The 16,745-nt window shown below is 45.1% G+C and overlaps 1 protein-coding gene across 1 annotated transcript in view; it reads left to right on the top strand.

Annotated features, from left to right (window-relative positions):
- Positions 1-893: 893 nt before the first annotated feature.
- The window catches only part of gfra1a (gdnf family receptor alpha 1a), a 48,906-nt gene continuing 33,054 nt past the window's right edge, over positions 894-16,745 (top strand). Inside the window, exons 1-4 of the mRNA XM_084710251.1 lie at positions 894-1,264; positions 1,829-2,131; positions 2,679-2,762; positions 10,405-10,572. Coding sequence (XP_084566377.1) covers positions 1,201-1,264; positions 1,829-2,131; positions 2,679-2,762; positions 10,405-10,572 — 619 coding nt within the window. The 5' untranslated portion in view covers positions 894-1,200. The remainder of the gene's footprint in view (positions 1,265-1,828; positions 2,132-2,678; positions 2,763-10,404; positions 10,573-16,745) is intronic.

Genomic DNA, 16,745 nt, shown 5'->3' with positions numbered 1-16,745 from the left:
AAGAGGATTGGCTACAGCGTATAATTGGCATGTTTTCCTACAATATGAAATACGCTTATAAATCCAACAGATGGCGATATTCACCAATGCTCTGGTGACTGAGTTTTGCGCGACTGTTCACTGATTGGCAGCACAGCAGGCAACCTTCATTTTCAAAACCTTTGTAGCTTGCGTCTGTTCTTTTTTGAATTCCTCCAAGAAATGACCCAAAGTGCATCCAGGGCATGAGCCAATTTTTACGCCGCATTACTGCTCAACAGTGTTGAGGTTGACAAATGCACGGATAGTGGAGGGGACAGTCATGGGGGGATTTTGCGTTTACGTCTCGGGGCGCTAATCAATATAGGCTATGCGGGTTTGTCGAAGGGACTAACACACGAAAATTTGAGTGTGTGGACCATTTAGCCCAAATTGTGTGCATTAGGCCTGACCGTGATTCGTAAAGAATTCTTACTTTTTAGCTAGAGATCTCCATATGATATAATATCTTATTCAACTAGGTTATCAAATAGTAGTCAAATACAAACTAAAATATGCTAAATATTTTGACAATTTCACATCAAAATAAAATACTCGCGCTCCAAGTCAAATAGGCTACATAGGCTTGTTTGTGGACAGCGTGAAAATTAGTCTAACTTAAAGGAGTAAATTGTAGCCTATAGAGGCTGTAGGCTATATCTGAGTGTCACCTGCCATAATAGTATGTTGATTGTCATTACTATAGGCTACATATTAGCTTCATTACTTTGTAAGATTGGAAATTGAACTATTAATAGAAGAAAGGTTCAAGTCGTAAGGGAGAGATTCTCTCGACTAACCGATGCTGCGTGGATGTGGTTAGAGCGCTATTGAGCAGAGGCAACAGCATCAGCGTGCGCTCAGACAGACGCGGGCATCTCACAAGCCGGAGTTCCCGAGAGCAGTCATCCGTGTGTTTTGTCGCTTATGGGACCATTGTTGTCCTCTATTGTCCCCTCTTCTCGTTTGATCTAGACACAAAAGGGAAACCATTCGCTATATGATGGTAGCTTAATATGCTTTTTTTGAAATTGGAGTACTTTTGGCGTGGAATGTTATTCGCATGAAGCCGTGGTCTCTTCTCTACGTTGGAGCGCATGTCATGTTTTCAATGGATTTGAATAGAGTGGAAATACCTTGGAAATAAAATTAAGTTTTGTTCAAATCAAATTGCAGTTGAATATGCTTCGCGTGGACAGATACACAATGATTCTTACCACTCTTTACGTCGTTTTGTCTCTTTTAGGTAAGTTTTCTAGTATTTGTGTTATTTCTTCATATTCATCCTGATTTCATGTGTAAATCAGCAATGATCAGCAATTGCAAGTCCTAGTGACTATGTGGTCATTATTATTAGAGGGATTGTGGTATATCAAAAGCATGTCTTTACCAAATAAGGAAGAGTAAGGGTAAATGTGACAGTGGAAATACAAAAGTTCAAGTAGCCCATTTTTATCTTCCCCACCATGGTTTATAATCGTGCGTATGTTTGTTTAACAAAGGCCTACAGTGAGATATGCCAACTAAAACCAACAAAGCATTTGGTAAGACGTGTTTGTGATGTTATTTTCGCGTTTTCCACGTTGTGCACAGCTCTCCGCCTTAATATCTTAATCCCCAAAGCAGCTTTCAGTTTGCCTATAATCTCACTTTATTTATTGTGAAGTGTAAAATCATGGTAGGCTACATGTTAACAATGCCGGTTAACCGAAACTTTGTTATTATTTTAAATGTGAACTCAATGTTGTTTGTTTCATAAATAAAGTAGTAGCAGGTGAATTTATTTTGTGTTATAATTTATTTTACACAGATGTATTGTCGTTTGCCCAAGAAAACGTCTTATCTGGAGCGAACCGTCTCGATTGTGTCAAAGCAAGCGAGCAGTGTCTGAAGGAGCCGGGATGCAGCTCCAAGTACCGGACAATGAGACAGTGCATAGCCGGGAAGGAGAGCAACTTTAGCATGGTGTCCGGACTGGAGGCGAAGGACGAATGTAGGAGTGCCATGGATGCGCTCAAACAGAGTCCCCTGTACAACTGCAGGTGTAAAAGAGGGATGAAGAAGGAGAAGAACTGCCTGCGCATATACTGGGGAATCTATCAGACATTGCAAGGTACATGAATGCGCCCTGGCTGCCATCACAGATGACAGACCTGCGAGGTTACCTAATCCCCTCTATTAGGCTACATGTAATACACGTAGGCTACTAGTATGTAAGTATGGAGCAAAGAAGGAGAACGCATAATCACAATGGCTAAGGGCACCAAAAGTGCTCCGTTTTGCGCGTAAATCCATCTCGGATCTTATTTCACTCAGAACCAATTGAGCCTTGGCACTGCGCATCTCAAGAGTTACCCATAGGCCTGCCCCGAAACTACACCCAGATATTCCAAGTGGGGCAGTTGAGGTCCCTAGTTGTGCAACTGACCAACATGCCCAATCAACCGTACTGTATCAATCGACTGACCCAGATATAGTCTACCCATGAAATGTGCACTATGCAAATGTGAGAGGCGTGAAGCCTAACAAACACCAACAAAAACATATCACTATTTATTTATCTAGCCATCCATATTTATTGAGTGTGTCTATGTCAGAACTCAATGCCCGAACGCCTTTGAGTAAATGAACCGCCGTTTGTGACTTTAATTTCCTTACAGGGAACGATTTCCTCGAGGACTCTCCGTACGAAACGGTGAACAGCCGCCTGTCTGACATATTTCGGTTGGCTCCAATTATTTCAGGTAAGCAAATGGATTTGTGCTCATAACGGATGTCCAAATGTGCTGGAGGCAAAGTCGTTATTACGCAGACAATATTAAACTGAATGCAGGCTGTGCATGGTTTAAGTTATTGTTATTTGATTGAATGTTTTTTCCTTTTCAAACCTCGCTCTTTCCCCCTTGTTTGCACTACTTACATGCATGCCAACTGTGGTCAGTGAACTTGCATGGGGAGGTATATAGTTCTGAGGACCCTACGAAAGAGTTGAGCACACATTGCGCAGTTGCAGAAACACGGAAACACGTGAAAGGAGTGACATCCTACACTGTATTCTGTTTGAAGGGCACATTGTTTTCGTTGTCAGTTCGATCTGATTCCGAATGCTGTCGGTTTCTAATCGAATGTGCGTAAGGGAGGCCGGGAAGAAATGACACGCGTCAGTGATTTTAAGTTGCCTCTAGATGGCGATGTTCCTCACGATCACAGGTTCACGACATTGAAACCTTGTCCGATATTACCTCGTCACCCTATAAGGAACTCTAGAACAAGTATGTAAGATTTAATGTTAAGGTTGCTATTTCTTCTAAAATTTGGAAGAAGAGGTACTAATTCAGCCTCTTGAGCAGCTTTCTTTCTTTTTTCTTAAATCCATTTTTAATTTGTCTCAGAATTTCAGTGAAGATACTCAAACATCTAAACGCGGTAACGTAGCTCACAGATACAAGGCATAGGAAATTTCTCCCACTGAGCTGAACAGGGAGATTAATGAGTGGGGCGCTGCGTGTCTGAAGGTGCTCCTTATACCCTCTTTGAAAAGCTCTTTAACTTGATTGACGATTTCGCATTTCTCTCGGTGGTGAGAGAACCACACGTTAGCCTGCGCTCCTCGTCATAGAGATGTTATGGGAACAGGCAAAGTGGGTCTGGGTAGAAGGATTAGGATATTAAGGCCACTGTATGGGTGAGGGCAAAACGGGAAGGGTAACTGAACGGATGAGTGAGTGAAAACAGGGATGAGGGCAGGTGGGGAGTCAGTCTGAGAGAGAGTCGAGCAGTTTACTGATCCAGACTGTAGGTTGATGAGTCTCTGACGGCCGTACAGTAGACTGGAGTCAAACCTACCAACATCTCCTGATCCGATTGTAACAATACCAGTCACAAATACTCTAGACTATGTTCTATACCAACATACAGAGACACACAGACACTCACACACACAATTACACTCACACACACACGCACACACACACACACACACACACACACACATATGATGGGACATCACTGATCCAAATCACTTTAAACCCCTAAGGACAGACCACAGTGGCAAATAGAATCCTTTTTGTGTTGACCTTTCCTACATACATCCTTCCCCTTGTCTCCCCTGTGTCATGTCCCCCTTGCTATAAACCTCTGATGGACTATAGCAGACTTCTAGAGGGAAGATTACCTTTGATGTAGAATGTGCACAGCGCTACCTCAAACCAGCCTCAGTGTCCTTTATTGAGTCACAGCAGGAGAAATTAGCAATACAACTGGACCTCCAGTGTGGGACTAGAATGCAGAGGGCCCTGGGCAGGATGATTGCGCGCACACACACACACACACACACACACACACACACACACACACACACACACACACACACACCGCCTCTATTGTTCTATGTATTATACTTCATGTACGTCTTCTTTCTCTCTTCACATGAACAAACATACACATGCATACAAGCACAGTCACACACACTCCAAAGTTGATTTAATTATGTTCATGTACTTTCTCCAGGCAGACGGGAAAGCTTTTAGCCCTAAGTTGAGTCAGGTTGACTCACTGTGAAGTATGAGTAAGTCAGTTTCCCAGCACAGTGGAGCAAGGAGACATTTCAGTAACGCAACTACTCTCTAGACTACTGAAATTCAGGTTTTATTCCTTTATATATTTTATGTGTTTGGCTTTATTTGACTGACGCAGTTCGAGAATAGACAGGACATTTATGGGGAGACAGAGAGGAAGACATGCAGAAATTTCCCCACGCCAGAATCGAACCGTGGCCGCTGTGCCCTTAGCCCATACGATTGGTGCCCTACCCATGTGAGCCACTCTTGCGCCCCTCATATTCATCTGTAAGTTATCTTTCAGTTTCATTCAAATTGACACTGTCATCTTGCTAGCGGACGATAACAACTCCAAGCCAGGGGAAATGAACAAAGCAGAGAGCAAATGGCGGCTCCTGTTTGATGCGACTCTCATTTATCACATCAGTGGCCTCACCAGGGTGCGATGTGCCACTGTGTGTGTATGTGTGTGCACGTGAAAATGTTAGCGTGTGTTTATATGATCTCTTTTTAGCACAAGGTGCAGCTTGATTCTTTCCCCTTCATTTCCTCCCAGAAGCCCCTAAGTCTGTCTCCCTGAGAACCACCTGTATTGATGTCTGTGTTTCCACTCGATTAAATGGCTCATTGAATGCTTCTGCTCTTCCTCCGTCTACACATCTCCCTGCTTCTCATTAGCAGGACATGGCATATTTGTGTCTGTGTGCTGGGCTGATAAAGCAGCAGTATGTATCTGCGGTGGCTGTGGTCATAGTACTGGTGCCTGTGGTGGTACTGGGATTGATGATCGGCAAAGAAACTGGTGTTGCTACTGAAATGGCTTTTTGGGATTGTATATTAGCCAATGTCTCAAATTAGGGTGTTGTCTCTAGAATAATTGCTTTGGTAATGTATCTAGTATTGCTGCTGTTGTTGTTATTTGTAATGATAGTGATAGGGGGAGGCTATTGAGCAAACCACTTTAATTTTCATTTATTTTTTCACAAACCTGTAAATAAGTGAAACTGCATTATGTATGGATGTATGCAATATGCCTTAGTGCCTGACGAAGAAGATGAGATTTAACCTCTGACCTTTCTCTCTGCAACCATTGCTGTATACCAACCAAGCGATAAGCCGACCACTCAGTGAGAAACAATGGGTACCTAACTGACCAGGGACAATGTTTTCCAACACAGCACTTCCTCCCCATATGCCACCATGAATGAATGAGTGTGAGGTAAGAGGAAGGACCAAGGACCAAAAAGGACTTCAGATGAAACGGTTCCCGTTCCCTTTCTTTATTACCAGCTGGCCATCTTGTGAGTCAGTGACCCATTCAGGAAGCAGGAAGAGGCTATTCCTCTTTGATTCAACTGGACTCAACATTACTACTACACCATTTGGCTCTGCCCAAGGGCGATAGCACTGTAGGAGATGGATGAATACACACACACAAGGCCCAGTTTCATATTACTGTATTCATGAGTGTCCGCTGCACTGCTGCACCCCACACTGACTGATTTCAATACTTGGTTTTTCTTGGCTCCATCTTGGGAGCGCGGGGACTGGGAAACATATTTGCGCGGCCGCAGAGCAAATATCAAAGTTGATGTTGTTCTCCCAAAGGTGGGAAAAGGAAAAGAGAGAGCACTTATATTATGATGTGTTGTACAGTACCTTTTAAACTGTGGGAGTTTTACAAAGTCACAAAACTGTCAGGTCGCAGTGGAGATGGTACCTTTCTGATTGCTGGGTTTGGAGATAAAGACACAGTTTAGTGTCAGCCAATCGTCACTGACTGTTCCTTAGTGCACCAATGAGAAATGAGCCAGGGAAGAAGATGTGACACAGAAGTAATTGGGATCTGGTAATCTAAACGATCTGACTCGCCGTCAGGGACAGATGGATGGGCACAGTCTAAATGATGCAGGTAGAAGTCAGACAAGGATAAGGACACGATATTCAAATATAAAGTATAACTACAAATAAAAAGGAGGAGTCTCTTGTTGGTACCTGTGCTTGTTCCGAACACCAAACCTCGCGTAGTTGGTTCAGGCTGCATGGGTTTCCAGGAAAGTGCCATGGGTTCAGCGCTGAAATACAACAGGGCTGTTTCTTTTTGTGGTCTGCAGTACTGGATAAAAGCTCATTCAGACTCTCTCTGAAAGTACTTGTATCATTATGTCCTTTTGACTACCTTCCCTTTTTTCCCCCTCTCCCGTACACCCTCTGAACTGAATTGGAGAATTTAGAAAATGCTTGAAGCTCTGTTGGTTCGCAGGTCCATTAACACAAACCCTAATATTTTGTCTCCTTTCATCAAACCTCACACTGATCCCGACCTTCTTTCTGTCTGAATTCCACCTCATGAAGGCGCCTCTGTTCCTGTGTGAATAAAGTGGGTACAGTGCAGTGAAATGTGTGAAAGTATTTGTGTGTGGAGTGAGCCTTGCTGACAGAGGAGCATAGTGTAAAGCCCTGTCCTGACAAGAGGACTGAGAACCTGTCAGCACCACTCACCACTGGTAAGAGCACCAATTTCATAATGAACTCTCACACCAGCTTTGTGTGCGAGTGTCTGTGAGAAGAGAAAGAAAGAGAGAGAAAAGAAAGATTTCTAAGAAATTAACCAAATAAGGTAATGCCTCTCTACAGGACTTTAGGGTTCTGCTTCTGCCAAGTCTTAATGCCAGTTCTATCACATAAACACATGCCAATTGGGAACCTTTTCACTTGTCCTTGACAGCTCAGGTGTCTCCCCTGATTTACCTCTCTGTCTGTGTCAGGGTTTGTCAGTCAAAGGCTCCAAAGAGTTATTTGAAGTCGAGCTATTTCAGCCGTCTGTGACACAGTGTCCTCCTCCTAACTGTCTTCAGCCCCCTCGACGTGGCGCTGACGCAAAAAGGAAACCAACGTCTCCCCTACACCCTCCATCCCTCTATTCTTTCACACCTCAATCCCTCCAGCTCTCCATCACGCTGGGTTTTGTTCCGCTAAAGACTCCCAAATCCTCCCAGACTGGGCTGTCCTAGAAAGACGTCTCATCTGAAAGCTAATCGATAGAGACCCATGTTAAAATAGAAACTTGAGGCTGTGCCTACAAGAAACTATTGATTTCTCCGGGTGCTTTTTTCCCCGTCCCCGGCTGTTCCTTTGGACTGGATCAGAGGACAAGCCCTGGGTCCCGGCGGTTCAGGTGTACAGTTCCTGGAGGACTGTGTTGTGGAGCGGTAGGAAGGACACAGTCAGAAGGCTTTGTTTACCCTGACCTTGTCTGGGGATCCCTTACTCAGGCACTGATGTGTAATAGGACAATATCAAATTTTGATGTATTAATCATTAACCATCTGTTTGTATTAACGGTCCTATTTCTAATGTGACCTGGAGGGTGGTTAGAAAAGCAATATCTCAGCTTCCCAAGCTTGAGTCTCGTGCCCTTGACAAAGACACGTTCTGTCTGTGTGTGACGGTACTGTCCTTCAGGGTCATTCTGCCTCAAATGACTGAATTAGCCACAGGTCAGTATGCTATTTCATTTTCTTTTCTGTTCAAACTGTTATATAGATGACTGTCACAGCTGCAGACTAATGGTGGAATAATACAGCCATGGCTTTGACATCAGCCGCGGTTCCCCGCCCGCTCGGCACGGCCAAAAAAAGAATCATTTAGTTAAAGGTGACCAGATTTTAGTCCTCCTGAGAGATTTTTGATTGGATATAAAGTGGGAGAGTGATTTATCATAGTTAATCGACAGGCTGACAGTTAGAATCAGCAGGGCGCCATTTGTGCCAGCTAGCTAGCTGGCTCTGCTACTCTCCTGCATGCTAATCCACCTCCCTCGATAAAACACACAGGCTGAGGTGTCAGTCTAAAGTCAGATCGATGTGGCGAACAGTCGTATGGGAATAAACGTCTCTGGTGTCAAACAAATACAAGCAAAAATGCGTGCCCTTAAAGGGACATCGCACATATTTACTCGACTGAGACACTACGTGCTGCGGGGGGGATTCGAATCCGTTGGGTGAGATCATGTGAGGTAGTATGCACCTGATCCTGTACCAGGGGGTGTGTAGATTGAGTGGGCCTTGTATTTGACTGACCGGTGGCAGGTGCCAAGGCAGGCTATGCTGTGTTGGCCTTGGGTGTGACATGCTGTGTAAGCCCTGGAACCCGGGATACTACAGAGCTGATCCTGTTAAGACGACAGCTGTTTCACTGTCTCGCTGTTTCGCTGTTGTCTCATTGTGTCTGGAGCTCTTCCAATCAAGGCTCGGAATTTTAGAATGGAAATCTCGACGAGGTTAACACACAGTAATGTCAACATTGAATACGCGCGGATGATTGCGCGGAGCGCGGTGGTATTTCTCCAGAGCGACTATTACGTCTGTTGTTCCTTGTGTTGCCGGTTTGAGGAGCAGCGTGTGTGTGTGTTTTGATGTTAACACTCATTGTGATGATGGGGATGCTAAAACTGTGATTGTGCCAGACGTGTGTTCTCGCCTGTCGTTCTGCAGAGAACAGCCCCCTTCTTTCATCCCACACTTTTAATCACCGTATCAACACACAACGTTTCCCTGAAAAACAAACAAACTACTAAAGGAAGCTCTCTCTCTCTCTCTCTCTCTCTCTCTCTCTCTCTCTCTCTCTCTCTCTCTCTCTCTCTCTCTCTCTCTCTCCCTCTCTCTGTCTCTCTCTCTCTCTCTCTCTCTCTCTCTCTCTCTCTCTCTCTCTCTCTCTCTCTCTCTGTCTCTCTCTCTCTCTCTGTCTCTCTCTCTCTCTCTCTCTCTCTGTCTCTCTCTCTCTCCCCTCTCTCTCTCTCTCTCCCCCCTCTCTCTCTCTCTCTCTCTCTCTCCCCTCCTCCCGCCCACCTTCTTTTTGTACAGAATCCAGCTGTGTTTGTCTCAGCTCCATTCTCATGTTAAATGAGGGCATTGATACTTACATTTGCATGTATGCATCATCATAGCTCAAATCCAAACCACGTGTTACACATTCAAACCTCCTCAGATGTTGACTTTGGTCCTGGTTTACATTAATCGGTCGGACGTGAACAAAAAGTCTTCACACGCACACCAGAGGGTTGCATTGTAACCGTTAGATGGTCATTTGGTTCAAATTAAAATTCTGTTTTGTTAACAGTTTGGCAGATCTTCTTTCAGATATGACGTGTAAACTATAACCCCACTTTTTGTCTGCATTTTCACAAACATTGCATTGTAATTTTACACTCAGTTGAAGAAATGTAGTCATGAAATAATTTCAAGTCGTGGTGAGTCACAGTCGATTAAAGCCAAATCCTTCACAGATGAACAAGCGGGTTGACAAACAGCAGCAGTAACAGGAGTAGTGTGAGCTGTCCTAGCTCAGCTAGATACCTGGTTACTAGATACCTGGTTACTAGATACCTGGTTACTTGTGCTTGATATGAGCTACCCAAGGGTGGATGTGTGTGGTTGTGTACATGTGTGTGTTTGTGTACATGTGTGTGTTTGTGTACATGTGTGTGTTTGTGTACATGAGTGTTGGCAACCAGATGTCTCAGAGAACTATACATACTCCCTGCTTTAACATGATGCCCTTTGCAAGACTCCCACTCCTCTGTCCTCCCTCTGTCCTGTGCCAAACCTAAGAGTAACCCACTAACCATCCTCCACACCTGTGCCCCCTCTGCCCAGCTGGAGAATGCCCCACCTGGGATCCTGCCTTACCTTCCGAGTGTGCCTTGTTGGCCTGACCTTTGACCCCCTAACCCCTGTCCCCATTCACTCCCTGCCCTCTGCCCTCTTGTGCACTGTGACCTCTCGTGTGACCTCCTGCGGGCCTGAACCGAGCACGTCTCTTACAGAGGGAGGGGTTGGTGCAGACCCCTGGAGCAGTCCGGCCAGCTCGGCCCCAGGGAGGGGCCCTCAGGGCGGGGGAGCCCAGGGCAGAGGCTCCCTGGACAGGGACCGGGGAGTGGAGCTCCAGGACCCCAGTAGAAACAGAAGGGCTCATCCAAATTGGGCTCTACTCGGTAATTAAGCATGCAGACACGCAGTGCTGCGAGGGAGGTAGTGTACATGTGTGTAAGCAAACGTGGTTGTGTGTGTGTGTGTGTGTGTGTGTGAGAGAAGGAGAGAGAGAGATGTTTGTGTTTTTTGCAATTTGTTTGTTTTTCCTTTGTGTCTGTGTCATATTGCACATTGCGGAGTGTGATTCTGTCCATACACAGCCTGCCAATCTCTCTGAGGCTGCGTTGTGAGACTAGTCATTTCCACACTAGTCTTTGTATTGGAGAATGGAGAATAACAGATACACACACCCAAACAATACTGGCCTTCATCCTGGTCCTCGTGCGGCTACTATTCTACCTGGACCTAGCTACGCGTAGATAGAAGATCCAGACATGGACTATGGTTACAGATGATGGTTCTTTCCGAATGTGTTGAGAGCGGCAAATCATCAGGGACATGGACCTTGTGAATGGCAAAAGTACACACATTCTTGACTCAAGTACAAATACTTATGTTGAAAAAAATGAAGTACTGACTACACTTTTTCACTCAAGTTAAAGTAAAGAAGTATGGGCTCTGACATACTTAAGTAAAAAGCAGTCATAACCCTTAATTGGTTAGTGTTTTAGTAAAAGGTTGTCAGAACAATTGTGAAGTACTGATACCAGAAAAATCTACTGAAGTAGCCCCCAGTAACAAAATATTTGCACTTTGTTACTTCCCATCTCTGCTATCAGAATCAGATCCTGCACAAGCTGTAGGAGATAAGAGAAAATGTCAACTTCTCCGTGCTTCATTTTTTTGTGAGCCTAAACAAAATTCTATGGTCGAGCACATGAATTATCACCCCAAGCACACGCGCACGCACACACACACACACACACACACACACACTGGTTGCTTTGAGTGCTGCTGTAGGGTTGATCACATCAGTGCAGCTGAGAGGCTGAATCGGACTGAGGGCTCGTTCAGGGAAACCTGGAGGCCATAATTCACTTTCACTCCCCGCATGCACACGGCTAAACACAGCCTTTTTCACAGAACGGAAAATCGCATCAACTCTGAAAACACGGAAGGGAACATCATCAACAAATTCAACTTCACCGAGCACATCCCAACCAAAGCAGGCCATTAGTCTAATTTTGTACACATTGGAAAACGGTAGCTGGATTCCGTTACGTTGCCCTCTGCTTGGATGACAGGAGTGAAGTATCATATTAATGCTTCTAAAACTCTCTTCAATAGACCAGGTTGTTTTTCCACGGTTGTGCCTGTCTGCCACATTAGCAAGTGGTAACTTATAAATCATCACATGTCCACTGAACGTGCCACTGGCACATGGAGTTCTGATGGGTCCCCCTTCCAGCTGTAGATTGGGGCAATTTCTTCGTGTCTTTCTGCAACTCAGCGCTGCATCTAAAAACCTCTGCCAACACTATGAGGGCCCCGCGGGGAAACACATTCAGATTAATTAAAAACTCAGAATCCCCTCCAGAAACGATGTTCGTCATTGTTCAAGTTAATATGAATGGGACTGCGGGCCAACTGTAAAGAGTGCTTTTCAAAATATTAATCACATTATTACAGTGAAGCTGATTTATTGTTTGGGGTAATTAGCCTTTTAAAAGCAGCCCGTCCTGATTTGGCTAGTGAGTAATGGACTGTATAAGCATGCAGAAGGGAAATCTAAATTGATAAGTGTGCTATGGATAGTTTTAAACCAGAACTGTAGATTACCCCAGAACTATAGACTGTGCAACTGCCCTCCTCCTTTCTAACAGGCTTCGTTTCTCAAGTATTCTCCTAAAACATTTCTAAAAGTATTTGGATTAAATTTTACATTTGCATGTTTAACTTTAGAAATAGACCTTCATGCGGGAGCCAGACAAAGTAAATATAGCTCAGTGACAATATTAATATTTGTACATTTGGAGAGTACATATTGTTCTTGGGATGGGAAATGAAATAATTCACCTTATTACCATAACAGAGAGCCACAGTACTAGCGTCACAGCGAGAAATAGAGCGCGTGAAGGGAAGAGAGAGATGGAGGGTTCTAAATGAATATTCTATGTGGAACTGTTTGTTTGCTGCCGGACCATTCCATTCTCTCCCACACATTCTCTCATGTTATGTTGAAGCCAGTTTGTTATATTATGACAGCCATGATTCAAACAAGATTAGAGGGCCTCCTAAAGGCCTGGAGGACCCACTGCCATCTGTTTCCACAGGTCAATTTGGGGACAACAACAGGTCACTTTAGGGAAAACATGTCACTTCATTCCACAATAAATGTTGTCGAATGAACCCCGTCTCTAATAGACGTTCCTAGTGTTTCCAACCAAGCATCAGTGTCTGATAGGGAGAGAGAACTGTTAATCTGGCAGGGTGGTTGCTGGCCAGGCCCTCATCTTGTAGCTCATCCATTATTCACTTTCTCTGATTCACCCAGGAGTGAGAGAGGGGCTGGCAGTCCAGACAGGGAAGAGGGTGGAACAGTTGGGGAGGGAGAATGTGTGTTAGTGTGTGTCCATGGAAGTGTGTCCCTGAGTCTGGGTGACCATGTGTCCTTGGAGGTGTGTCCCTGAGTCTGGGTGACCATGTGTCCTTGGAGGTGTGTCCCTGAGTCTGGGTGACCATGTGTCCTTGGAGGTGTGTCCCTGAGTCTGGGTGACCATGTGTCCTTGGAGGTGTGTCCCTGAGTCTGGGTGACCATGTGTCCTTGCGTAAATGACAGTCCCTGATGGCTTCCTCCAGTGTGGCAGAGCGCTCTACTCTGCTCCTGTCTGCCAGCCTGTGGAGGGGCTCTATTTAAACCATCATTGGAGGTGAAGACACAAACACACACACACGTTAAATAGAAGCAGTGCCATTCTGCTGACTGAATGACGGGCAAAGCAGTTTTCCCTCACTGTCCCTCCTCCTGTGCGCAGTATTTATAGGATCAGGATGGAGCGTTGTTTTACTGCCTGTCAACACCCCCCCCCCCTCACCTCCTCCTCTACCACCACTCCCCCCCCCCTGCCACCCCCTCATATGTGCCAATTAGGATAAAGAAGAAGAAACCCTTTATTCATCATGACATGCCTCTCCAACATACATGATCGAGTGTCCACCAAAGACACGTTTCCTGCGCGCTTCTCCATCCTGTTGTCCCCCCCCTTTGAAGGCAACCAGGAGCAGAGATCAGCCACATCGAGGCCCAACGACAAGAGCTCTCCCCGTACCTGGCCAGGGGCATGGGCAGGAGAGCAATCTGTTCTGTACTGGATGTTTTTATATGGGGGTTATTTGTGGAGGACACCCATGTGAGCATGGGAAGATCATGCCCACTCCACACAGAGCCAACTGAGAACCACACAGTGCCCCAAATCCAACCATGGACTTTCCTGCTGTAAGCCTCTCACATCCGCCATTAGAGGCTGATGTCAAGCAGGCTGCCATAGCTGGACCTGTTGAGAAGGCATTGAAAATAAATGGATGGTGGGACTCACCTATAGATAACCACAATGCTTGCTTAGTCATTCTTTAGGTGCTGCAGAGAATAAAGGAAGTGAGTCATTTCACAAGAGTAATGTAGAAGGAATTGCAGAGTGGGTGGGTGGGGAGGGGGGGCAGATTGGGATTTGGCCTCTGAGCCTTTGCGAAATGTGTATGTGTGTGCGTCCGTGTGCATGCCTGTGTTGGGGTGTGTGTGTGTGGGCTGAATCCTTAACTTTTTAGATTTACATGCAAAGCAGAGTGGCTGCTACGTCTTAACTGAAGTGAAGTTTGAAATGTACTCTGCAAATGCGCTTAGGAGCTCTGGGTAGCAAGGAAACCAATTTCATTACCATTGGAAACTGGTCTCGTATACTTCCATAATCACCACCACCATGTTCTCGCTCCAGGTTTTTAAAACATTTCAAGAATGTATTTAATAATTGAAAATGAAAATTTGATATGTTCAAAGTGTATAGTTGAATAATTCAAATATGAAGTAAAAGAGTAAGGAGAATTTGAATATCAATGGACTGTACATGTTTTTGAGACCGGAATAGTCCATTTCCGTTCACAGTTTACAAAATAAATGGTTGTGACAGCATGAATCTGGATTGGACATTTCATCAGGGATTATAGTGGCACCTGACACACTAAGTGTGTATGAGGGTATGTGTGCAAGCATACACACACAGCTTGTTTGGTTATTGGTATGTGTGTGTGTGTGTGTGTGATTGTGTATCTATGTGTGTGTGTTTGTATATACTATATGGGGTTTATGAGTATGTGTGTGGGTGTGTGTGTATGTCAAAAAGAGAAAGCGAGAGAGAGATTGAGGAGGAGTGTATTGAGGATATTCTTGAGGATCAACACCGATGGGAGTCAGTCAGTCAGTCCGTCCTTCAGCTTCCCTAGCTAGCGTGTAATGGCATCCCATGTCCCCTGGCTGTTTCTCTCCAACTCAATCTCCACGAGTAGCGCCACAAATCAGGCCTGAGGCCTGCGCTGATGAAGCTTGCCTCCATGCACACCTACACGACAACCCTGGGGATTGGAATGTGTTTACCATGGCTGTCTGCATCCCTGCAGAGTATACGTACACAAAACCACCCACACACACACACACACACACACACACACACACATACAGGTACACCCACTGAGATACACACAGAGGCACACACACACCAGGCCTGAGGGAGGACAATGAGGAAGCCGGGAAGGAAATTGGCTTTTTGATTGTGGTCAAGCAGAATCTCATCTAGATTGATTGTTGCTAGTGTAAACATATAGCAATTTATGACTCACCTCACAAGTAAAACTATTCATGTATTCTTTCTTTGGAATGTAAATGTCAAAATGTTATGTTAGTTCAGAAAAAGATGTAATTTCAACTTGTGGAACGCCTAAGCATTGAGTTTCCAAAAACCTATGAGTTCAACTTGACATTCCAATCTGTAAATCACTCTCCAAGCCAAGTGTGATTTGGCGAGACAAGAACGAAGGTGAGGCTAATTGGAAAAGTCTGCCATGGAGACCGTCAACAGGAGAAAACATAGGAGATCGAGTGAGGGAAAGAAAGGGAGGGGAAGAGAGAGAGACAGAGAGATAGATGGAAGGAGAGAAAGAGAGAGAGGAAGAGAGAGAGAAACAAGACACAAGCTCTGGTTAGGTTTCACTTAGGGAAATCAGCGTGTCATGGCCATGACCACACACCTGTTACTGCTCTAACCCCCTAGCCTGTTGGAAGCACCTGTCAGCACTCTCTCACACAAGCTTGCTGGACAAGGCTGCTCATCCTTCTATCTGGGAAAGCATATGTTGCTAATCCGACCTCTATACACTGTTAGCCTTAAGCACAGATGCACAAACCAACACAACTGGTTTCAATAGGCCCCTGAAGCTAATAAAAAGATTAGAAATCTAATATCATCCTCGGAAAAATCCCCTGAAAGATGTATAAATCGATTGCGGAAGGCAAATGTATAAAAGGTCATCTCAGAACCTTCTGGGAGAATCCAACACTAGTACAGTAAGAAAAGTGCTTCGATTCAATGCAAAAGAGGGTAGGATAAGAGGCCAAACGCTGTCCATCTGTTGCGCTCTCAGGAGTGCAGAGGGAGAGGCGCTCGCTGTGGTGGACACGCTGGAGAGATCTGCTGTGGCGTTTCACCACAGTGAGCAGCAAACTATCAGACATGGCCAGGGATCGAAGAGCTGCAGCACCTAGCCTAGCGGAACTGACAGCCTGAGCACATAATCCTGCTAGAGGAGAGGTGAGGTGAAGAAAAGACAAGAGGAGAAGAGATGAAAGGACAGCACAGGAGAGGAGACAAGAGGAGAGGAGAAGAGAGGAAGGGAGAAGAGATGAAAGGACAGGAGAGGAGAGGTGGATGGGAGGAGAGAAGTGGAGAACAAAATACAGAGGGAGAGTGGAGGGCAGCCGAGCACCGAAAGCAGCTTCAGGGAGGAATCATGCTGCTGCAGGGACCAAATGAAGTAAGGAAGCACGCAGATAGCCTCCAAGACTTCTCTTTCTGTATTGACTGTTCTGATTGGTCTTGGGGAGAAAACAACCTATTAGACTCCTTCTAACAGATTTGACATGATATCACTGTTCTGGTCTCCTTTTTTCTGTTACTGTAAGAGGCTGTTGAAACTAAGATTGTATGAAATTGTATGCAGGCGTTTGAGAAACCATTAAAATGCCATG

This window comes from Hypomesus nipponensis, chromosome 11 (assembly GCF_054491055.1).
Source record: "Hypomesus nipponensis isolate SF chromosome 11, ASM5449105v1, whole genome shotgun sequence".
Lineage (NCBI taxonomy): Eukaryota > Metazoa > Chordata > Actinopteri > Osmeriformes > Osmeridae > Hypomesus > Hypomesus nipponensis.
Note: the sequence above shows the minus strand (reverse complement) of the source record. Positions and strands in the feature narration are given on the sequence as shown.